Genomic DNA, 23,853 nt, shown 5'->3' on the forward strand with positions numbered 1-23,853 from the left:
ATGACTTAGAAAACATATTATTAATAAAGCACTAATTTCTAATTACCTTTTCAGTGCCATTTTGTGTAACAGTGTTTGAACAACACATAGGAATTTTGAGGGAAATACTGAAGTTAAATTTACTTTGGTAATTTTTATCAGTAATAATAATGATGACAACAGTTTACTTATAGCTACATTTATAGAACATTTACTACATGCAGAAATATATCCCAAGTGCTGTCTAGGATAACTCCGATATGACAGCAGCCCTGCGAGGTCCGTAACCACTGTTGTCCATATTTTACAGACGGGGAGACAGACATGAAGCGGTTGAATAGTGTCCTGCGTCACACGGGTAGCAAGCAGTAGGGCTGCGGTTTGAACCCGGGAAGCTTGACTTCACAGTTCATGCTTTTAATGACTGGAGTATATGCTGGTTCTGTGAGCTCCCTGCCACGCTGACTTAGCTCTGCTGTTCCTTCTCCCAGCTCAGGTGAACCCCTGCCAACCTCTTGCCTTCTGCCTGGGCTGGGAGACCTTCCCAGTTAGGTCTGCAGTGACCCGGGCTCCCCTCGACCGTTGTTACACAGACTGAAGTTTCTAGTCAGCTCTTTAATTGCTCCTCGAAGGGAAGACAGTTATAAAACGCCTTTTTATCCTCCCCACTTCTCCCTTCCAGTTGGCTTGACATCGTGAACTGGGACCTTCACACTTTCCCTTCCAGGTCAAATGACAAATGGAGAAACCCCACAGAATCCACAAGAAATTACATAGAACTTAAGGATGGTCTCTTTCCAATGAGCAGCAAGTATGCAGTTTGCATTGAAATATTTCTTTGCTGAGATCTCATGGTATAAAAGCAACCAACTTCAACAGGCAAAAATAATAACCTCTAACTGACAAAGCCAGTGGGAAGACTGTATCTCTCTTGAACTCTCTGAAAGTCGTTTTATTTATGTTAACGTTCAGCAAAACTGCTTTTTTGGAGACAATTCTATGTATTTTAACACAGATAGATTCACGTAACTACCACCACCATCAGGACAGGACATTTCCATCACCCTCCAGAACTCCCCTGTGCTGGGCCCCTTCCCCAGCCCTTGGCGACCACCGATCTGTTCTCCTTTACTCTGGTTTTGTCTTTAGAGAATATTATGTAAATGGGATTGCGCAGTGTGTAACCTTCTGAGACTGGCTCTCTTCACTCAGTGTGATGCCCTTGAGATCCATCAAACTGTTGCGTGTCTCAATAGTTTGTTCCCTTTTATTACTGAGAAGGATTCCACTCTCTGGGTGGACCAGGTCGTCTACTCACCATTGAAGCACGTTTGAGCTGTTTCCAGTTTTCAGCAAGTGTGAGTTGAGCCACTATAAACGCTGGCGTACAGGCTTTGTACAAATGTGAGTGCATCTCTCCAGCGTATGTGCCTAGGGATTGCTAGAGCACTTGGTAACTGCATTTGTTTTCCAGAGTGACTGTACTGTTTTCCGTGCCCATCAGCAGTGCGGGAGAGTTTTGTCATTATTTTGTATTTAAACCACTCTCATCGGTGTCTAGCAGTATCTCATTGTGAGTTTAGTTTGCATTTCCCTCATGGCTAATGATGTTGACATCTTTTCGAGAATATGCCTGTTTGTCGTCTGTATATCCTCTTTAGTGAAGTGTCTATTTGAGTCTTTTGCCTCCCCACCCCCAAAAGGGGGGGCAGTAATTCAGTTTATTTATTTATCTAATGAAGGCACTGGGGATTGACCCCAGGACCTTGTGCCTGCTAAGCATGCATGCTAAGCTATACGCTCCCCGCCACGTTTCCCTACTTTTTAATCAGGTTATTTATTTTCTCTTTGCTGGGTTTGTTAAGTTCTTTTTATGTCTCAGTCATATAAGGGAGAGACAGAGAAAAAGGACACACCCACATACCCACCAGTATTCCTAGCTGAAACGGTAAAAATCCTACGTTAGTAGTGTGAAGAGTAGAGTGTCCTGTCTAGGAAGGGGAGGAGTGTGAGACAAGGGTATTGGCAAGTTCTTGCCTCACAGTTAGATTTTTTAAGGAGATATGTCTATGATACATTTTTTAAAGGCTTAATCTCTCTGTCTGTCTGTCTGTCTGTCTCTGTCTCTCTCTCTGTGTATGTGTGTGTGTGTGCATATATATATATAATACATACATAATAATACCTTCATAAGAGCTTAACAATTTTAAATGTATGTGAGTACTTCGTAAGCTCTGAGTTATCAGATATTTAATACCTGTTACTCTTCCTCAGAAGTTCCATTGACACATTTGAGAAACATGTTTATGTATGACACAATTATGTTACATAGAAAGTTGGCAGAGTTTGAATTTAAGGGAAAGACAGAATTCCATCCAGTAAGAAGTTACAAGATGATAGATTTTAGTTTCAAAGACCACAATTATCTGCATATTCCTTATGCTTTCATGTTCTCATGTTTTGTTTAAATTGTTTCCTTTTCCTGGAATACCATCCTTCTTGCTTTTTCACCTTGTAAATTTTTTAACCTTCAAGGTCAACCCCTACTTTCTTCTGTTTTTCCAAATACAGTTAATATTTCTCTCTATGTTCATTTATCACTTTATTTCTTAAATATATAACTTATCAAATTGTTTTAGAAATTTGTGGACATGTGTCTCTTCCACTACAAAGAGAAGTTCTTAAGGATAACTGTGTGAATCAAGCATTTTTATATTCTCAGCAACTAATTTGATGATGCTCCCATTTACTGATTTATTCATTCACTTACCAAATATTTATGGAGTTCTTACTGTGTATTACATATTGGAAACAGACAAGTGAACCAGCAGAAAAAAAATCCTGGCTTTCATGGAGCATACACTTTATTGATGGTTTAAAGAAGTAACTTCTGATTTCATTGATTTTCTTCATTGTTTGTTCATGTTTTATTCCGTTGCTTTCTGCTCTTTGTTCTTTCTCTTCCTTTTGTTGATTTGGGTTTAATATACTCTTTTTCTAGTTACTTAGTATGACAGTTGAGAATCATTGATTTGAGAATCCTCTCTCTAATAAAGAGATTTAAAAGCTATTAATTTTCCTCAAAGACCTGCATTATCTGCAGCCCATACATTTTGATACTTATATTTTCATTGTCATTCAAGTAAAAATGTCTTCTAGTGTCTCCTGTGATGTCTTCTTTGATCTCATAATTATTTAGAAGTATGTTGCCTAATTTCTAAATATTTGGGGGGTTTTCTTGTTCACTTTGTTGTTTTTGACTTCTAATTTATTACTACTCTGGTCAGAGAACATATTCTTTCAATCTTTAGGTTTATTCAGGTCTTTTTTATGGCCCAGAATATGATATGTCTTGGTAAATATTCCGTGTACACTGCTATTGTTGGCTGTAGTTTCCTATATGTACCAGTTAAGTCAAAGTGGTTTATAATGTTGTTCAGATCTTCCATCTTTACAGATTTCTTTTTATTAATTGTCCCATCAGTTGCTGAGAGAGGGGTGTTAAAATATTCAAGAATAATTGTAGAATTGTCTATTTCTCACTTTAATTCTATCAATTTTTGTTTCATACATTTTAAAGCTCTATTTATGATTGTCTTTCTGATAAGTTAACACATTTTTCATTATGAAATGTCCTTCTTTATAGCTGGTAATACATTTTACTTGACATCTATTTTATCTGACATTAATATTGCCACTGCAGCCTCCTTATGCTTACTGTTTGCATGCGGTATCTTTTTTTCCATTCATTTACTCTCAAACTGTGTCTTTGTATTTAAAGTGTGTGTCCTACAGTCAGCATATAGTTGAACCTTACTTTTTTTCCTGACATTTTCTGCCTTTTAATTGATGTGGCTAATGCAATTATTGCTTTCATGTAACGTTTAATATAATTATGTCTATGTTAGGTTTGGATTTACTATTTAATTTTTGTTTTCTACTTTTCTCTTTTTTGTTGTTGCTCTTCTGTTCATCTTTTCCTTTCCTCTTTTGGATTATTTGAATACAGAATTTCAGTTTAATTTTTCTCCTGGTTGTTTTGGCTCTACTTCTCTGCATTATTCCCTAGTAGTTCCTGAAGGGGTACGATGTATGTCTTTACCTTTTCATAGAACACTTCCAGTTAACAGTGTATCCTTCATGTACAATATTAAAGTCTTGCAACCTTATAGATCCATATCCTCCCCATCCTCCATGTTATGGTTGTTATATGTGTTCCAAACATGTACCTTAAGTACTATAAGACCGTGTTATAATTTTTGTCTTAAAAGTTTATAGGTTTAAAAGAACACTAAAAGGAAAATGCAGAAAGAAGAAAGTCTTGCTCATTCAGATATTAATCAATTCCAGTGGTCTTCATTCTTTTCTGAGGGTCTGAGTTTTCATCTTATGTAATGTCCCTTTACTCTGAAGAACTTCTTTTAGGTTCTTGTAATGCAGATCTGCTGGTGATAAAGTCAGTTTTTATTTATCTGAAAAATGCTTTACTTTGCCTTCATTCTTGGAGGATACTTTTGCAGGATATAGAATTCTGGATTGATTTTTTTTTCATTCAGTACTTTAAAGATGTCACTTCATTTTCTTGTGGTCTCCATGGTTTATGATGACCAGCTATTAATCAGATTATTGTTTCTTGTATATAATATGTCATTTTTCTCTTGCTGTTTTCAATATGTGTACTTTATCTTTGGTTTTTAACAGTTTGATTATGATATACTTGGAGTGGTCTTCTTTGTGTTTATTTTGATTGGTTTTTGTTTAGCATTTTTACATTTCTGTCCTTTACTGAACTTGTGATATTTGAGGCCATTATTTTTCAGATATCTCTTCTGTCCTATTCTCTCTCTCTTTTTATATTCTACTTAAATGTATGTTGGACTGTTTAAGACTGTCTTAACAAGTCCCCAAGACTCTGCTCATTTTTTCCTCTGTGTTCCTATTGATCTGTCTTCAGATTTACTTAGTTTTCCCTTCGTCATGTCTGTTAATTCCATTTAGTGAATTTTTTTATGTCAGAATTTTCAGTTGTACAATTTCCATTCAGTTCATTTTTTATTTCTATTTTTTTGCCAGTACTTCCCATTCCTCTCTGGAATTTTCATTCACTGAAAAAAAACCCCTCTTTTACATATAAAAGATAGTCATGATATCCATTTTAAATTCCTTCTCCATTGGTTCCAGCGCTTCGTTCATTTTGGAGTTGGACAGACTGTCTTTTCTCTTGGGACTGTCTTCCATTTCTTGATCCTTAGTATGTTAGTAATTTTGAATTGTATCCTGGACATTATGAATGTTAAGTTGTGGAGATTTTGTAGTCTGTTATTTTTCTCTGATGAATCTTGTTTCTTTGTCTCAGTGGGTACTTTTCTTGGTTAGGCTTAAACTGCAAACTCTGTTCTGAGCCTGTTCTGTGTATGTGTGATTTACTGGTCAGCCAGAGATATAAAGAGACAGAGTTAGGGGACCCCCTCTCTAGCTTTTCTCCTTCTGTGATTTCCCCACTGTCTTCAGTGTTCACAGTTTTCAGACTTCACTTTGTGTTTTTTCAAGGATGAGAAGACTGCAGGGTTTCCACATGTCCTTACCCCCATCATGTGCACTGCTTAGCCCTGGGCTGAAAGCCATGAAAAGGGGAGTTTCCTTGTACAGTTCCCCATCTGTGCCCCCCCAAGGGGGTGTAAGCCCCTGCCAGGGTGTATATGCCTGTGTCCACTCTCTAGTACCTTCTGCTGTTGTCTGTGTAATTTCCAGGTCTAACAGTTACTTTCTGCAGAGGAGTGTTGTCCAGTAGGGGTCCGTCATACCCAGAAGCAGAAGTGATTCCATGACGCTTGCATTTTTTCTTAATTAAAGTGTGGTGGGTTTATAATGTGTTAATTTCTAGTGTACAGCACAGTGATTCAATTATACATAGACATATATATTCCTTTTCATATTCTTTTTCATTATAGGCTATTATAAGGTATTGAACGTACTTCCCTGTGCTCTACAGTAGGACCTTGTTCTTTGTTTTATATATAGTATCTGCAAATCCCAAACTCCAGTTTATCCCTCCACCCCTTCTTTCCCTCCAGTCACCATAAGTTTATTTTCTATGTCTGTGAGTCAGTTTCTATTTTGTAAATAAGTTCATTTGTCTCATTTTTTTAGATTTCACATATAAGTGATATATGGTATTTTTCTTTCTCTGTCTGACTTACGTCACTTAGCATGACAATCTCCAGGTCCATCCATATTGCTGTAAATGACATTATTTTATTCTTTTTTTATGGCTGAGTGGTGTTCCATGGTGTATATGTGTATGTGTGTGTGTGTGTGTATGAAAAACACAACTTCCCTGTGCAGTCATCTGTCAGTGGACACATAGGCTGCGTCCACGTTGGCTGTTGTAAATAGCGCTGCTGTGAACACTGGGCTGCATGTGCGTGATGCTTACATTTTAGTTGAGAGACACAGACAAAAGCAAACAAGCAAGATGGTTACAGTTCAGGGTAAAGCTATGAAAGAAAGAAATAAGGTGGATGTGATTGAAAGGAACAACTTTAGGGAAGGTTATAGCAAGGTTTTCTGAAAAAAACTTCTGCCTGAGTTGAGACCAAAAGAAGGACTTGGTTATGCAAAAAGTTGGTTGAGAAATTCTTCAAGCAAAGGCAACAGCAGATGGCAAATCCCTACGGTAGGAGAGAAAGGACAGTGTGGCTGGGGCACGGGAAGGGAAGGAAGGGAAAGGAAGAAGGAGGTAGAATGAGGTTGGAGAAGCCAGGAAGCTCATGGAGGGCCCCAGTGGACCTTGATACGGACCTGGAGTTAGTGATTCTGTGCAAGGACCTAGGATGATTCTAGCTCTAAGGGTGTGCTTGCCAAACAGGTTTGACCTCTACTATTGCCTAGTAGCCAATCCTTAAAAGTCCTGACTGGTGAGTAGTATGGCCTTGCACTTATCTGACCGACCTGCCAGTTAGCTTTGTTGAAACAAACGTTAGAAGACCATGCAGTGGATTTCTGCAACGTGTGGGAAGTTGAATAGATGTATGCTAATATCCTCTCTACTTCTGAGGTTCTCTGGTGTCATAGAAAAGGAGTTGGCCTGCATCTAGCAAAATACGGCAATTAAAACCACAGTTTAAAAAAAAAAAAGCACAAACATAGAGAATGAAAAGACAATAGCAGAATGAAGCACTGCAGTTGTGCCTAATAAAAGATCGCATGTGATTTCTGCCTACGAGCATTGTTATCATGTTATAGCAGTGCCCTATGTTTCTTACTCTGATTTCTCCGGGGAGTGTTTGAGACTCACCTGTTCCTCTCCCCCGGTCTAGATGACAGCGCTTCTGCTGCCAGTAGCATGGAGGTCACAGACCGCATTGCCTCCCTGGAGCAGCGAGTCCAGATGCAGGAAGATGACATCCAGCTGCTCAAGTCGGCCCTGGCCGACGTGGTCCGGCGGCTGAACATCACCGAGGAGCAGCAGGCCGTGCTCAACAGGAAAGGACCTACCAAAGGTGAGCGCTCGAGAAGGGCAGGAACAGCAGTGGAGCGGGGCTTGTTGTGGATTCTTGCTCTAGCGGACACGTTGCACGCTTAATATTTGCGGAGAACTCAAGTTTAGAAAAACAGGGAAGCGGTCTTAGGAGTGTCAAAATCATTGCACATAGTGAGACAGTATTTTTCTGTGGGACGCTGGTGAATTGTGTGGCCCAGGGGTTGCTCAGCGGTAGGTGAGCCAAGGAAGGAACGTCCACAATGGACCGAGGACACGTGTCTATCCAGACTCTCTGGGATAGAGAGAGCTTGCAAAACGAAACTCCAAAAATAAACACAATTCTTTGGGCCCCTTTGGAGGCTGTTCTGCCTTGAAACTTTGACAGCTCATCTCTCTCTCTGTCCTCAGTTTACACTGTCATCCATTTCCGCACAGCAGACACGTACTTGATCACGTGCCACGAATGAAGCTCTGAGCCAAGGACTGAGGCACTGAGGGGGCAAGCCCTTCCCTGATTTGCTCAGGACCCTGAAGCTTATTCCTATTTCTCCTCCCCTCCCCCACCCACTTCTAGCTAGTAAGCTCCTCCAGGGCAAAGCCTCCTCTAAAAAAAAACCCTTTCTCTTCTGAACAGGAGCACCTAGCCTGTGACAGAATTCTATACCTGTAAATAGTGGATTTCTAGCAAATTTAAGTCACCATTTCATTTCCCAGTGGTGCCTGGGAACAAAACAAAAAGCAGTATTTGTGTTTTCAGTAACTTTGTAGTGACCTTCTTCTCACAGTTTTGGAAATAAAACACCTCGTAAAAGCTTCTGTCCTGCTGGTTAGAACCCCGCCGTCTACTCTCCACCGACATGCATTGTTCAGCTTTTGCCAGAATCACTTCTCCTCCTGGCTCTCTCTAGAAAACGCAGTTTCTCTTGGCTGTAATGTCCCTTTGGTTAAAACATTTTGAGTCTGCAGCATGCAAATGTCCCTTTAAAGTTAACTTTCTTGTTTTGTTTGGATTTAACAAGTTATTTCACAGTTATTGTAGTTCCCTTGGAGTCAGGAGAAGGTCCTGAATGATGTTGCATGTGTCAGTTTTTTCTCCAATACTTGGACCCATTTTCACATGTCTTTGGAAAGAAATCTGTTTCTTTGTCCTTCAGGGTAATTACCACCAGCTCCTGCGAGATGTATATGCTGGGTCATGTCTGCATTTGGAATAATCCTTTTAAATAATCTTTTTTCTCCTAAGTTACAAAGCAATGAGGGTAGTTTAAATAGAAACCAGGTTATTCTAGGTATTCTTGAGCTACTCAGCTTTCCAAAAATAAACCCGATGACTGCTGTATCCTAAAGGGTACGTTTGAAGTCGTTGCTTTATGTGAAACTTCAGACTTTGAAAACTTCTATTTTTAGAAAATCAGGGCAAAAAGTAATACAAGGAGCCTGCCCGGGAGTTTTATTTTCTTGATGAAGAGTGAAGTTTGCTTTTTCAGAACTTCTGATGTCTTTCATAGGTAAGTCTGATGTTTCTTTGTAACGTTCTTTTCCAAAGTGAAAACAAACCAAAGCGTGACAGCCAGAGTCACACCAAGAAGTAGAAAAAGCTCATGAGAAGGCTGGTGAGTGGCCAGCCCTGGAGGGGGGCTCCGGTTTTCCCCATTCCGTGTGCAGGGCCTTAGAGGATGAGGGGGCAGAGAGGAGCAGCGGGGGGGGGGGTGCCATCAGCAGCTCCGGAGGGGCTGCTTCCCTTTCAGACGGAGCTGTGTTGGCACTGGTGTTCACACCTCTACCTGGACAGCCGGCACTCCGCAGCCAGAGTTCAGTTGGGGGATATTTAGACAAAGCGGATTTTAAACAAACCTCCTTTGTTTTATTTTAAATTGAAGTCTAGTTGGTTTACATGTTGTATTGATTTCTGGTGTACAGCATCGTGATTCAGTTGTACATATATATATATTCTTTTTCTTACTCTTTGTCATTGTAGGCCATTACAAGCTGTTGAATGTAGTTCCCTGTGCTAGACTGTAGGACCTTGTTGTTTATCCATTCTGTATATAGAAGTTTGAATTTATCCCTCCCACCCCCTTTCCCTTTTGGTCACCATAAGTTTGTGTTCTATGTCAGTGAGTCTCTTTCTGTTTTGTAAATAAGCTCATTTGTGTCATTTTATTCTTTAGATTCCACATATAAGTGATATCATACAATATTTGACTTCCTCCTTCTGACTGACTTCACACAGTATGATAATCTCTGGTCCATCTGTGTTGCTGCAAATGGAAGTATTTCATTCTTTTTTATGGCTGAGTAGTATTCCATTGTATATGTATATACACACCACATCTTCTTTATTTTGGTTTTTTGAAGGCCACATTATTATGGTCATTTTACATTCTTTTGGCTTGCTATCCTAATACAGACTTGAAGTAACCTGGACACATGGCATTCTAATTTTTAAATATTTTAAGTGATTTTTTTTCCCCAAATGTTGTCAGAAGCCTAGGGCTCAGTGTTTTGAGATTCCAGTGCACATCTTTGTGCTGTTTGCCCAGTGACAGGCATGGCTGTGCTGCAAAGAAACAGGCCGACTTGGAAGGAGCGAGTGTTTGGTGTGCAGCTCGAACTAAGTATGTGGCGTGTGGCACACCTGCGCCGTAGCTGTCCTGACCTGTTAGAGCTCAGCTTCTGCTCATTAGCCTCAGTGTTGCCTGTGAGACCGTGGATAATAATTCTCATTCCTTTCCATGACGGTACTTCACTTATTTGAAGAGAAGTATCGTTACCTGTAAGCTTTGACTTTCTCGTTCTTCATGTGACACCAATGAGAACTGCAGTCTTGTGAAAATTCACTAAGAGACCAAGTTCAAGGCTTCCCAAGACAGAGGAAAGATTGTGGCCAACCCCAGAAAATGCTGGGCCTGTGAACATAACGGTTTATATAGAGGGAGTGACATCTCAGGTTCCAGTTTTCCTTGGCAACATTCTCCTGTCCCCAGGGTTGGCCTTTTGTACTAATTACCGAACTCTTGTTAACCCAGTGGCACAGCCCTGGGTCTTAGGATTCACTCAGTCTCCACCCAAGCTCCCCAAACTTTGCTGTCCTCCTTTCCTTTTGCTCCTGTCGTTTCTTAAAAACAGTAAAAGCTGGTCACCGGGTCAGGCATCTTACCCGGAGAACCTCAGCCTGCAGAGTTTGCTTTTTTCATGTGGGGTTCACTTTTAAATAGGAAAATTTAGAATGTTTTAATTACGCTGGGCTTGGGCTACCATATAGCAGAGAAGAGTTTAAAATAGTTTATGGAGGCATACATTCTTAAAATTCTTGCTAATGTTAAAGTTTTTTCAATGTCGTGGTTAGAGTGGGGGCACAGAATGCAGTGAACAGACCCCCTTGTGTGTTGCTGTTGTGAGTGTAAATACAGAAAAATGCTTGATAGATAAAGGAGTTCATTGCAGAATTACGCACATTGGAGACAAATTGTGTAGGAAACAGTAGAGGAAGAGCAGGCAATAGGGACATGGTCAGAAACAGTGGCACCTTGTATCACTGAATGCCAGGTCATCTTTTTAAATGTTTGTGTTATTGGTAACAATGGGGAGAATGCTGATGTATGATGTTAAAAGGCAGAAGCGGATATAAAACTGGATATGTTGTCTAGTTTCAACTAAATAGACAAAAACCTATGCAAAGAGGAATGGAAAGGACACCAAAGTTTGGTTTTTTTTTCTGAGTGGTAGGATGATGATTTTTTTTCTTTTTTATACTTTTACTTGGTTTCTAAATGTTCTTTGGTGTGTACTCCTTAATAAGCAGAAGAAATTTATGTTTTAAAGATGACTTTTTTTTTTTTTTAACCACCGAAGCTGATCTTTGCTGCACTGAGGTCACCAGCAGGGCTCAGAGCGAACGTCCGGAGTCTGGAGCTGCCTCACGTGTGTTCTCAACGAGACAAGGAATTACGGTTTGGAGTTGAAGTCACAGTAGAGCCATTGTACATGTGCACTGCTGATTTCCATTTCAGTGCTAGGGGCCTGTTATGGGATTTTAATGTAAATGTAGGTAAAAATATAGTCATCCTCCCAAGTATGTGGGGATTGTCTGCTTTGTTATACATTAACCAGCAGCAGTTCCTACTTCTCGTTTTAAATTTGACTTGGGAGTTCTTATGGTAACGTGGCAGTTTGTGTTTTTAAAAACTTTAATACACCTTTTGCAGACTTTTCTAGTGTTTGTATTAACAGCCTCATTAATGAACAGATCAGAGAGCAAATAAATAGAACCAAAACCTTCTGCTGGAGATTCTGACAAGCGAGACAGTCCTTTTGTTTCAGAACATCAAAACCTGGTCTCTGAATCTAGTCTTGACACGTGCTGTTGAAAGCAGACTGCAGAGTAGTATTCCATTGTATAAATACACCACAGATTCTTTATCCAGTCATCTGTTGATAGACATTCAGGTTGCTTCCATGTCTTGGCTATTGTATATAGTGCTGCTGTGAACGTTGGGGTGCATATTTGTGGTATTTATACAATGGAATACTACTCAGCCATTAAAAAGAATAAAATAATGCCATTTGCAGCAACATGGATGGACCTAGAGATTGTCGTTCTAAGGGAAGTAAGTCAGAAAGAGAAGGAAAAATACCATATGATATCACTTACATGTGGAATCTAAAAAACCAAAAAGGGACACTATGAACTCATCTACAAAGCAGAAACAGACTCACAGACTTAGTAAACAATCTTATGGTTACCAGGGAAAGAGGGTGGGAAGGGCTAAATTTGGGAATTTGAAATTTGCAAATTTAGCCTCTATATATAAAAATGGACTTTTCAAAAGCTTCTTTTGTATAGCATAGGGAACTATGTTCAGTATCTTGTAATAACCTTTAATGGAAAAAATATGAAAATAAATATATGTATGTATATGCATGACTGGCACATTGTGCTGTACAGCAGAAATTGATACATTGTAACTAACGGTACTTCAATTAAAAAAAAAAGAAAGCAGACTGCAGATGGTCTTTCGTAGGCTCTGCTGCATCAACACTTACCCCTGATGGTCAAAATAATACTTGTAGCCACCATTGTTTTATTGGGTAGGTGCTGGCTTTTGCAATAGATATTTTGGCTTTATTAGTTCATTTCAGCTCTCCATCTTCCTCTGAGGTAGGTATTATTTTGCCCATTTTACAGATAAGAAGGTAGCCTCTGGGAGATTGAATAATTTGTCCCAGCTTACACAGCTAGTTAGAGAAAATCTGGGACTGGACCCCAAGTCCTGGCTGAGCATGTCCTTTCTGCTGTTCTGTATTGCTTTGCTGGGCATGCCTCTTGGCAGTATTATTTAAATTACCATTATTCAAATTATTTAAGAAATGAATAACTGTATGACTTGAAATGAGAATTCTTTTTTCAAGGTTTAATTTGATTTGCAAAATGTCCCAAATACAATAAGTCATATTCAGCATCTAATTGTGTGAAAGATTGTGTTATACAGCCCTTCACAAATTTTATTAGGTAGGTGCAACTAACAAATTAAAAATTTTTAAGCTCTTTGCAGTGAGTGAAATGCATGGATATTTAACTTGGTTCTTTATCCTGGTTAGCCAAAATTAGCAATTTTCCTCTCTGTCTCATCTACTGTGCTTTCTCCTTATCTTTCTACTTACAAGTTGGTTAATTTCAGAAAGTAACTTGTGCTTTTAGACAGAATGGTGCTACAGTTTCTCCATTTTCCTTTTTAATTGCCTTCCCCAGTTTAGATAGATATTTGTTAGTGATTTGTAGAAAAGGTTTAGTAGATACGTTCAGTTTTTCAGAGGCTAGGAAAGATTGTTTTTAAACTTCATAGTATGAAAATGTAATGTATATGAAAGTAGAAAGAAAAATACCTCCTTTTTAACGTAGCTTTACTATTTATCAACATGTGGTCAATTTTGTTTTATTTATTCCACTTGCCTGCCCCGAGACTTCTCCTCACCCCATTAGGATTATTTTTAAGCTAATCTAAGACATCGTATCATTTTACCTATAACTATGTTAATATGTCTTTTTGAGATACAATGATTCTCTTTTTAAAATCCTGATAAATACCATTATGCTTAAAAATGAACAGTACAGTAATATCAAGTCAGCATTCAGATTTTCCCAGTTGGCTCATAAATGCCTTTTTGTACAGCAGCCTTGTTGAAATATAATTCATATAACGTTAAGTTCATTGGTTTTTAGCATGTTCACAAAGTGGTACAGCCAGTCCCGCAGTCTAATTTTAGAACATTTTTACCACCCAGGAAGATACTGCGTTCCCATTAGCCTTGGTTCCGCCTTGCCCCTCCCCCACTCTGGTGACCGTCGGTCTACATGTGTCTGTGGGTTTGACTGGTGTGCACATTTCGTACACGGAACCACGCCGTCTGTGGCCGTTTGCCACTGTCTTCTTCCACTCAGCATAACGTCTTCAGGGTTCATCCAAATCGTAGCAGGTGTCAGTACTTCATTCCTTTTTGTGGCTGAATAATATTCTGTTGTATGGAAATGCAGCATCTTGTTTATCTGTTCATCAGTTAAAGACATTTGGGTTGTTAATAAATGACTTTTTGCGATCAGTTCATTAATATCTTTTCTGCTCGTATGTATTTCCAATACATTGAATTTTAAGTGATACAGGATTCTTGCACCACTACACCCATGGCTGAGAATTTAAAAAAAAAATGGTACCATGGACAGCCTTATGTACCTGTCAAACAGTATATTAAAACTTGATTCCTGTGTATTCAGATAATTTCAAAATCTTTTAAAAATTGTATAATGAGTTAGGGTTTTAAATCTGCCGTGGGTCTTCAGATTTCTGGCCCAGGAGATACAAGCCTATCTACACGCCGTTCGCACTTTGCTCTTCTCGCTGCAGCGTCCAGAGATCTTTCTGGTTCCTTCCACAGTGGCACGGCGCCCCGGTGTGGGCATATGCCGCGCCCTGCTGGTGGCCTTTTCTTTTACAAATAATTGGCCCTGTGCATATGGCATTTTCAATTTTTGCCCATATATTTTTAGGGTAGATTCTTGGAAGTGGAATTGCTGGATCAAAGGATAAATGCATCTGGAATGTTGCTGGCTGTTAGTGGCAGGAGTCTTCCCCAGCACTTAGGTAGTTACCTACTTTGTCTTACAATTTAGCAAAAGCAGGTTGCCTTCTCCAATTCCCAATACGGGCATCTTTTTAATTCTGAAGTAGGTTGCTAGGAGTTTTAAGTTTGTGATGGTCAGATACGCTGAAATTAAACTTGGGATTCCTACACACAGTCGCATACTTAGTCATGCTTTGCAGAGTTAAATTTATTTTGAAACCTAATGGAACGTTTTGCTGCTCAGATATTGTACATTGAGTTATGAATGTGGTGTGGGTTGAAAGGGTATCTTGGTCTTTAGATTGGAACCATCGGAGTAATAAGCGTTGGTAGATGTGACTACCTGCAGTTAAAGGTCTACATTTACGTCAACACAGCTCTGAAAATATATTATCGTGGATGGTACTTCATGGCAACCTGGGCGTTCCCTTCTCCTGTTTAGAAAGATTAAAACTTTTTCATTTCAGGCGTAGTTACAAATGTTTTAGACCCGAGAGTCGGAATAGCTTTGTTAGAGACTTTCAGAGGAAAGTGGAGAAGGCGCAGAGAATCTTGGACGGTGCTTTTCCCACCACCCTTCGCCATGAATCAGGATCCTTGATTTCAGAGCAGGAAGAGCCATCCTTCGGGCATTTGTGGACCAAAGCCTTTTCCTTAGGGTTAGGAAAGTGGGGCCCAGAGGGTCTTGCCTGCGGTCACACTGCCTGTTGGAGCTACCCTGGCCCTAGTGCCTGGTCCCCACTCCCGGACCTGAGCCCCTTCCACACTCTCCTGCCCCCTCACTGTGCCTGGGCTCTAGTACCAAAGCCACTGTGTTTCGGGTGAGAACTGTCTGGGGCCTCCCTCCACCCCTCCCTGTCACGCAGGATGCAGCGTGGGCGCTCACTAGACCCGAGTCTGCCGCAGGCACCTTTGACTGTAACTGAAATCCTGCACTGAATTCTTCTCATGTTGCAGTTAGGATACTGGACTGCACCCAGGTATCCAAAACAAGACATTTCATCATCTGGCTGTAGCCGTGGGCTAACAGCTGCCACCTCCGCTGGGCTGCTGTGTGCGGGCTTGTGCCAGCAACGTGCCTCTCCTCCTTCCTGACCCTCACAGCAGCCCTGCAAGGTGGGCACCGTTATCCTGTTTTACAAAGAAGCCGTGGCTTAGAAAGGTGACTTCTCCGATGCTACGTAGGAAGGCCAGGTTGGGAGGGAGCCAGTCCTGTCAGACTGCAGACTCTTTGCCCTATTATCCCTCTGTGCTTCTTGGTCTCCCCTGAGATTTGGGGTCCCAGCCATCCTGATACCCCTTCCAATGAATGCGTCCTAAACACACACCATCTATCACTCATTCCCCTTTTAGTTGAGAAATTCTTTTAGTGCTATGTCTCTGTGTGTTGCCCCTAGGAACAATTAAAATGTTGTTTTTTAAAAAAAAAGCTTTTATGAACCAGAGAACGTCTCATATCTCAGTGTCGTATCTTGAAGCCAGGGATTCATTTATCTTAGCAACCAATGAGCAGGAAATGGTGTCTGAACCTTCTCTGGTGCAATTTCTCCTCTGCAGTTTTCAAGATCACTTGTCTGCAGTGACTCATCAGAGCTGCTCTTGTGTCCTGCTGTCCTCCTGACCTAGGCTGGTACCTGTTGAGACTGGACATTAGGAGGTTTTTTTTTTTTCTTGCAAAACTTTTCTTCATGGTGACAGCATTTTTCCTGGAATGGCTTACTATGTTTAGGTATGGAAACATGGAAGAAACTTGATATGATGTCCTGTCAAAATAGGGATTTAGCAAGCACATTGGCGTGGTTGTGATGCAATTTAAGAAGCCAGTGGTGACAAAAAGCTAAGACTATTGTCAAAACAGATGTAGCAGGGACTGGATCTTGCAGGTAGGGAAGCTTTCCAACTTCCTTGTCACCCGAGTGGCTGCCATGTCCCCTTGCCTCCTCCCCGTCCTCCTCTCCATGTCCTCTATTTTTTTTTTCATGATTTCTCATCACAACTTTAATGATTCCATTGGTTTTTGCTGCTAGTCTATTAGAGTTGAGTGTGTAAGGTTTACGAGGCCCTCTAAGAAGCCATGCAGCAAACAGTGATGTTCCTTTCATGGGCTCTAAACATCCCGTTTCCTTTTGAGGGAGAAGGATGATACTAGATTATTATGAGACAGAATTTTGAAATTATGACCCAAGGAAGAATGAACTTAAGTGTCTCGGAAGTGACGACACAGTGCCTTTTTTGGAAGCGGGGATTTTGTTCTCAAAATTTAGTGCTGTCTGATCACCACATGCGTCTCGAATGCCTTCTGTGTTGGCATCGGAGCAGGTGCTGCCTTCACGGGGCCTCCAGGTGATGGAGTGGACGGGAATAGATAGTGTGGTGACAGCGGCAGACTGAGGACTCTGTGGGCACAGGAGGCTTACCCAGCCTGGTTTGTTGGGCACGTATGTAGGGGGGGGTTGGGGAGGCAGGTCCTGGCCCAGGAGCAGGACAGGAGTGGAGGCCAGGTGTCTTCCATTGGCCCCTCCATGTAATTCTTTACCCTCCTCCAGCCAGCTCTCTGGCCCGGAGGCTGACCTGTATGGATGGTACCCACCACACATCGCCCTCTGCTCCAGTGATGGGGGGAGCCCCAGCCGGGGTCTGGAAGGAGGCGAGAGTGAGGCCAGAATACCCACTGCCTGACTCCTTCCACGCTGTGCTGCCATCAGCCCAAGAGATGGAGCAGTAAGCCTGGGGCTACGTGTGGAGTCCAGTCCACTCCAGGCACCGTGAGAGTGACAGTGGTGACGCCCCCCTCAGCAGTGTCTGCCGCGGCTCTGACTGGGAAGACAAGACTGGCCCGCCTGAAACAACAGCAAGTGAACAGGCACTAAATGGCGCGGCACAGGCTGCACGTGTTGGAGGCTCAGAGACCGCCAGTCGGCGGGGCGGGACTCATGGCGCGAGGCCCTTTGAAGCCGGAGGACGGCACAGACCAGTGGTTCTCAAGGTCCCCGGAGCAGCAGCAGCTCCAACCTGGGGACTGCTTACAAAGGTCCCAGGTTCCGCCCCAGACCTCCTGAATCAGGGTGAGGCCCAGCAATCTGTGTTTTAACCCATCTTCCAGGGGATTCTGCTGCACGGAAACAAGCCAAGGAGGTGGAATGAGGCAGGATCTGTTTGTTTGTGGTTTGTGTCTGGGGTGGGGGGCCTGGATGTTGAAGAGCCTGGGTGGGTGGTGGGAGAAAGACAACTGGGAGAGAATGAGCTCCCATCACTGAGGTTGTAAAAGAGCAAGATGACAGCGAGTGGCCTGGAGGCGCGGTGGCCTGGGAGTCGGGACGTGGTCCTCTCCCCGCGCCTCTAGGCCGAGTGTGAAGTGGGAGCCAGACCAGACGTGTTGTCCCAACTGGACGAGATGGTGCATTTCAAGTCGTTAGCACTCTGCGCTCCGCCAGGCACTCCGGTTGGTTCTGGTGGCCTGTACTCGGTGGGACCATTGGAGACCATCAGTGAAGGACGTCAGGACCAGAGGTTTCCATTAATGAACAGGTCAGAGAATGAATGAATAGAACCAAAAACCTTCTGCTGGAGATGCTGACAAGAGTAACAGTGGAATGAAAGACAGACGCCCGGCAAGCTGATGTGTGCACTGTGCACTGTGTCTACTGCCTGGGGCCACCTCGACAGAGTAGCACAAACCACAGAACCTGAATCCCTCGCACTCCTGAAAACCTGGAAGTCTGGAATCAGTCTCCTGGGGCTGAAATCAGGGTGCTGACGGGGCTGGTTCCTCCTGGAGACTCCGAGGGAGAAATCGTCCCATGCGTGTCGCATGTCGCCCAGCCTCCACGGCTGCTGGCCGTCCTGGGCTAGAGGCCGCATCACTCTAGGCTCTGCCTCCGGCGAGCTCCTCCCGTGCGGCTTCACGTGGGCTTTTTATACGGACCCCAGCCATTGGCTTTAGGGCCCGCCCAAATCCAGTATGACCTCATCTCAACCAATTACGTCTTCAAAGACCCCATTTCCCAATAAGGTCACATTCTGAAGTTCTGGGTGGACATGAATTTGGAGGGTCCTGACTGTGGCTTATTTAAACTTTCTTTCACAATAAAAAAGAGAGAGAGAGGAGGTAGCCTGGTCCTCAGCTTTAGGGACTGAAAAGGTTCAGTGTATTAAAATGCTGGCATTCTAGGCAGTTTTGTCATCAATAATATTATTAAGAGCCTACACTGAGGCAGATTTAATTCTGGAATGAAAAAAAAATTCTGCTAGCATTTGTTAGTAAAGTTTTCATTTTAGGGTTGTTTTAGATTTACAGGAAGGTTGCAAGGGGAGCCCAGACAGTTCCCATATGCCCGATTATTAACATTGTATGTTCATGTGGCATGTTTGTCACAGCCAGTGGAGCAATACTGATACACTATTATCCATTAAAGGTATGCTTTATTCAGAAGTCCTTGGTTTCTCCCTATGTCCTTTTTCTGTCCTAGGATCTCATCCAGGATTATACTTCATCATCATGTCTCCTTTGGCCCCCCTAATACTAACAGTTTCTCAAATTTTCCTTGTTCTTGGTAACCTTGACCCTTTTGAAGGGTACTGGTTAGGTAGTTTATTGACTGTCCTTCAGCTTCTGTTTGTCTGATGTTTTTCTCATGATCAGACTTGGATTGGGTTCAGGGAGAAAGACTGAAGAGCTGAAGTGCCAGTCTCATCGCATGCTACAAGGGTGTGCGCTGTCAACATGACCTGCCACTGTGGATGTTGACCTTGACCTCCTGGCTGAGGTCCAGCAGGTCAGGTTACTTCTCCCTCCCCTCTGCACGGCTCTGTTTAGGGGAAGTCGCCCTGCACAGCCCACGCGAGGAGTGGAGAACTGTGCTCTGCCTCTCAGGGACCCAATGCCTGCATGAACTGCCTGGCGTGCTTCTGCCTGGGGGCTCGTCCTCCTCGCTGACGGCTTCCCTCGTGTGTTTGTGTCAGTATGAACCTGTGGGTGTTTATTTTATGCTCTAGGTTAATACCCAGTGTCATACTGTTTTGTTGCCTAGATTGTTCCAGCTTTGGCTCTTTCCTCTGGCCTCGGCGTCCCTTTGCTGTGCCCCCGTCAGTGTGGGTTTTGTGAGCACTTCCTTACTTTCTGGCATGATCAGAGACTCCAGGCTCACCTTGTCTATTCCCTGTCCCAGCCCTAGATTCAGGCATTTCCCCAGGGAGTCCTGGTCCCTTTTGTTGTAGAATGGCATTAGAAACCAGGGTTTGGGCCCTGGGTATCATGGGTTTCGGGTCTCTCAGCAGACAGAGCTAGGAAATAGAAGCATTTATACAATCCATGTATACATACTGGTCTTCACCGGCACGTCCATGTATCTGTGTTTCTATTAAGCCAGACGTGAGTTCACACCAGTGTCTCCCCTCTACTCCATCACCACCTCGTTCACTCAAACCCCCCAAACCCCGCCGCTCGTCTGTAACCTCCGTCTCCAACAGAAGCCCAGCTTCTACCAGCCTCTACACATTTACTAATTGTTCAACACTAGTGTTCACACATCGTGGTTTCAGAATTGTTCACCCACGGTCCCGCGGGAAACAACTTTACCAACTAGAATACAGAGCTTGTATGCTGTTCCTTTCCTAGTCTGATAGTCTCTACTCATTTCCAAAATTCCTCCACCCTGTTCCTTGATGTTATGTTGTATATTTGTAATACAGTTACGTTCTTTTGTCACAGTCTGCAGCCCACTGTGGGGTTCCCCCATCTCCTGATGGATTTTTATTTGCATGTATTAAGATTCACTTTTTGTGCTGTAAGGGTCGGTAGGCTTTGAGAAATGCATAGAGTCACACATCCACCGCTTACAGTATCGCACAGTAACGTTAGCATCCTAAAAAAGCTCTCGTGCTCCACCTAGCCACGCCGCCCCCAGCCTCTGGCACCCGCTGATCTGCTTTCTGCCTCTGTGGTTTAACCTTTTATAGAATGCCATTTCGAATGGACTCAGACAGAATGGAGCCTCTCCGACTGGCTCCTTTCACTTGGCAGTGTGGATTTAAGACTCACCCGTGGTTGCGTGGATCGGTCCATTCCTGTTACCACTGAATCCTGTTCCACTGTATGGATGAACCACAGTTTGTTTATCCATCACCAACTGAAGGACATCTTGGTTGCTTCCAGTTTTTTGACAGTTATAAATAAAGCTGCTGTAAATATTAAACTCAGGTTTTGTGTAGACATAAATTTTCAAATCAGTTGGGTAAATACTTAGTGGCAGCACAATTACTGCCTCCTATGTAAAACTTAGAAGCTTTAGCTTTGTAGGAAACTGCCAGAGTGGCTGTAGCATTTTTGCATTCCCACCGGCAATGAAGGGGGTCCCTGTTGCTCAGTGTCCCGGCCAGCAACTGGCGTGTTGTCTGTTTCTTGGCTTTTAGTTATCCCAATAGGTGTACAGAGTTACCTCATTATTCTTTTAAGTTGCATTTCCCTAATGATGGAAGATGTTGAGCATCTTTTCCTGTGCTCAGCTGCCATCTGTATACACTCTTTGGTGAGGTATCTGTTCACATCTTTTGCCCGTTTTTTTAATTGGGCTGTTCGTTTTCTTACTGTTGAATTCTTAGAGTTCCTTTTATGTTCTGTGTTCAAGTCCTTTACCAGATATGGGACTTGCAAACATTTTCCCCGGGTATACGAATTATCTTTTCATCCTCCTAACAGTGTCTTTCACAGAGCAAAGCAAAGGTTTTTTTGTTGTGTTTTGTTTTGTTTTGTTCATTGTAATGAGGTCCAAGCTAGCAATTTTTTCTTCCATGGATGTGCTTTTGGTGTTGTACCTAAAAATTCATCACCAAACCCCAGGTCACACAGATTTTTCTCCTGTGTTTTCCTCTGGAAGGTTTATACTTTTACATTTCACACTTCATTCTGTGGTCCCTTTGGAGTTATTTTTTTGTATCAGATCTGAGGATGGTGCCTGAGTTCATTGCTCCAAGCTATTGTTGAAAGTCTCCATTGAGTTATCTTTGCACTTTCGATGATTCTGCTAAAGATTTTAAATGGACGTCCCTTTCCACTCTACATAGCTTCAGTCCTGTAAAAAGTTCTCTTGAAAAAGGGGAAGTTCTGATTTCCTTTTCTGCTTGTCTTACAGCAAGACCGCTGGTGCAGACCTTGCCTTTAAGAACCACCGTCAACAACGGCACTGTGTTACCAAAGAAGCCCAGTGGCTCCCTGCCGTCCCCCTCGGGGGCCAGGAAAGAAGCCGCTGTACCTGCCGCAAACAAAAGGTAGGCGAGAAGCACCTTAAGTGGTAAGTTCTGGGAGCAGGTCCAGCTCCATGTTAAAATAAGTATTACTCTTTTATATGGCACTTCAGAATTTCTCATTTGAGTTAAAGCTTGCAAAAGTGCGATACTTGGTATGTTGCCAAAACAAGAACCATATCAATTGCTTCTTCTTTTAGATTTAATCGTTTTGTCTTTGAAATCTCATTCGCTAAAGCCATGGCGGGCCATTTTGTATTGTTACTTAAAACTTCTCTCTTGAAAAAACTAACGGAAGTATAACCTATATAAAAAATGAATATGCTGCTTCCAAGTCTTGGAAGTTAGGAAAATTCAGGTTGCCGTACCGAGTGTGGATTTTTATCAGTAAAATTTGGGTAAACTCATACTTTAAAGTGACGCGTAACAGCGGAGATGCAGGTGTTGCTTTCGCCCGTCAGGCAGAGCATAGGTTGCTCTTAGCTTTCCTGTCGTTTCATAACTGTCATATTAAAATTGTATATTTTATATGCCAGGTCACCATTCTAAATTTTTACGCTCTGAAAAATGAAACATCTGATGATAATATATAAATAATATAATATAAATTCTTGGGCAGTCTCCCTCGTGGACTTGGTGTAAGAGCTCGCAGAGTTCACTGCAGTGCTAGCTAGCCTCATGTGCGCTGGGGGCTCGGGGCGTGGGTGTGCTCTGCAGCGCACCGGGGTGCCCACCCGGCTGGTGAGGGTAGGCTGGACGCCGCGTCTTGACTCGGAGTGAAAATGTAGCAATCCCATCTTATATTTTTATTTTTTATTCTGGGGGGAGGGAGGTAGTTGGATTTATTTATTTATTTATTTATTTATTTATTTTTATTTATTTTTAATGCAGGGGCTGGGGATTGGACCTTGTGCACGTGAAGCACGCGCTCTACCACTGAGCTCTACCCTCCCCCACCATCTTATCTTTTAAATACATAGTGTTTGTAGGTAAAGGCCATTCCTTCACCAAGCAGATTTTCATTGTGCTTCATCAGATAGAGTTTCAGGTACTTATTGTTTGTGAATTTTAAGAAAATTGGCTTTGCAGGGCTTTTTAGAACTCTAAAATGAGATTCTTAGCTTCATTTCTTACCTACTTAATACATGTTTGAGTTATTTACTTATGATCAACACAAAATGACCTTCTGGAGTCTACTTGGCAGCAGTTGATACGGGCTGTCTTTTATTCATCTAGATGTTGTAAGATTGACAAGACTGACTTTTTTTTTAAGTTTTAGGTTGCCATCTGTTACCATTTCTTTCCTTGTCTTTTAAAATTGTGGCAGAAAACACATGGCATTAAATTTACCGTCTTCACCATGTTAAGTGCACAGTTCAGTAACATTAAATATATTCTCATTTTTGTGCAGCAGATCTCCAGAGCTGTTTCATCTGGCAGAACTGAAACTGCACCTATTAATACACAGTAATTCCTCCCAGAGCCCTGCTGACCGGCTGTTCCCTTCTGTTTCTGTGAGCTGACCACATCGATACTTCCTATGAGTGGAATCGCACCGTGCTTGCCCTTTTGGACTTATTTCACTTCGCAAAATTTCCTCAAGGTTCATTCATCCTGTAGCGTGTGACAGGACTTCCTTCTGTTTTAAGGCTGTGTCACATTCCACTGTACACGTGTACCACATTGTGTTTGCCCATCCATCTGTCAGTGGGCATTTGGGTTGCTTCCGCCTCTTGGCTATTGTGCATAGTGCTACCATAAACATAGGTGTGCGGATGTCTCCTTGAGTCCCTGCTTTGAATTCTTTGGGGTATCTACCCAGAAGTGGGATTGCCGAGTCATATGGTAATTCTGTTTGTAACTTTTTGAGGAACTGCCGTAATGTTTTCCATAATGGCTGCACCATTTTACGTTCCCACTAACTGTACACAAAGTTTCCAATGTCTCCTCATCTTTGCCAACATTTGTTATTTTCTATTCTTGATAGTGGCCCTTCTAATGGGTATGATGTGATACTAGTGTTTTCATTT

The 23,853-nt window shown here is 42.3% G+C and overlaps 1 protein-coding gene across 1 annotated transcript in view; it reads left to right on the forward strand.

Moving 5' to 3' along the window:
• EML1 (EMAP like 1) overlaps positions 1 to 23,853 on the forward strand; it is a 116,151-nt gene that overhangs the window by 39,502 nt on the left and 52,796 nt on the right. Inside the window, exons 2-3 of the mRNA XM_072963699.1 lie at positions 7,299 to 7,481; positions 21,712 to 21,847. Of these exons, the coding sequence (XP_072819800.1) occupies positions 7,299 to 7,481; positions 21,712 to 21,847 (319 nt within the window). The remainder of the gene's footprint in view (positions 1 to 7,298; positions 7,482 to 21,711; positions 21,848 to 23,853) is intronic.

The sequence above is a fragment of the Vicugna pacos genome, chromosome 6 (genome assembly GCF_048564905.1).
Source record: "Vicugna pacos chromosome 6, VicPac4, whole genome shotgun sequence".
NCBI classification, from domain to species: domain Eukaryota; kingdom Metazoa; phylum Chordata; class Mammalia; order Artiodactyla; family Camelidae; genus Vicugna; species Vicugna pacos.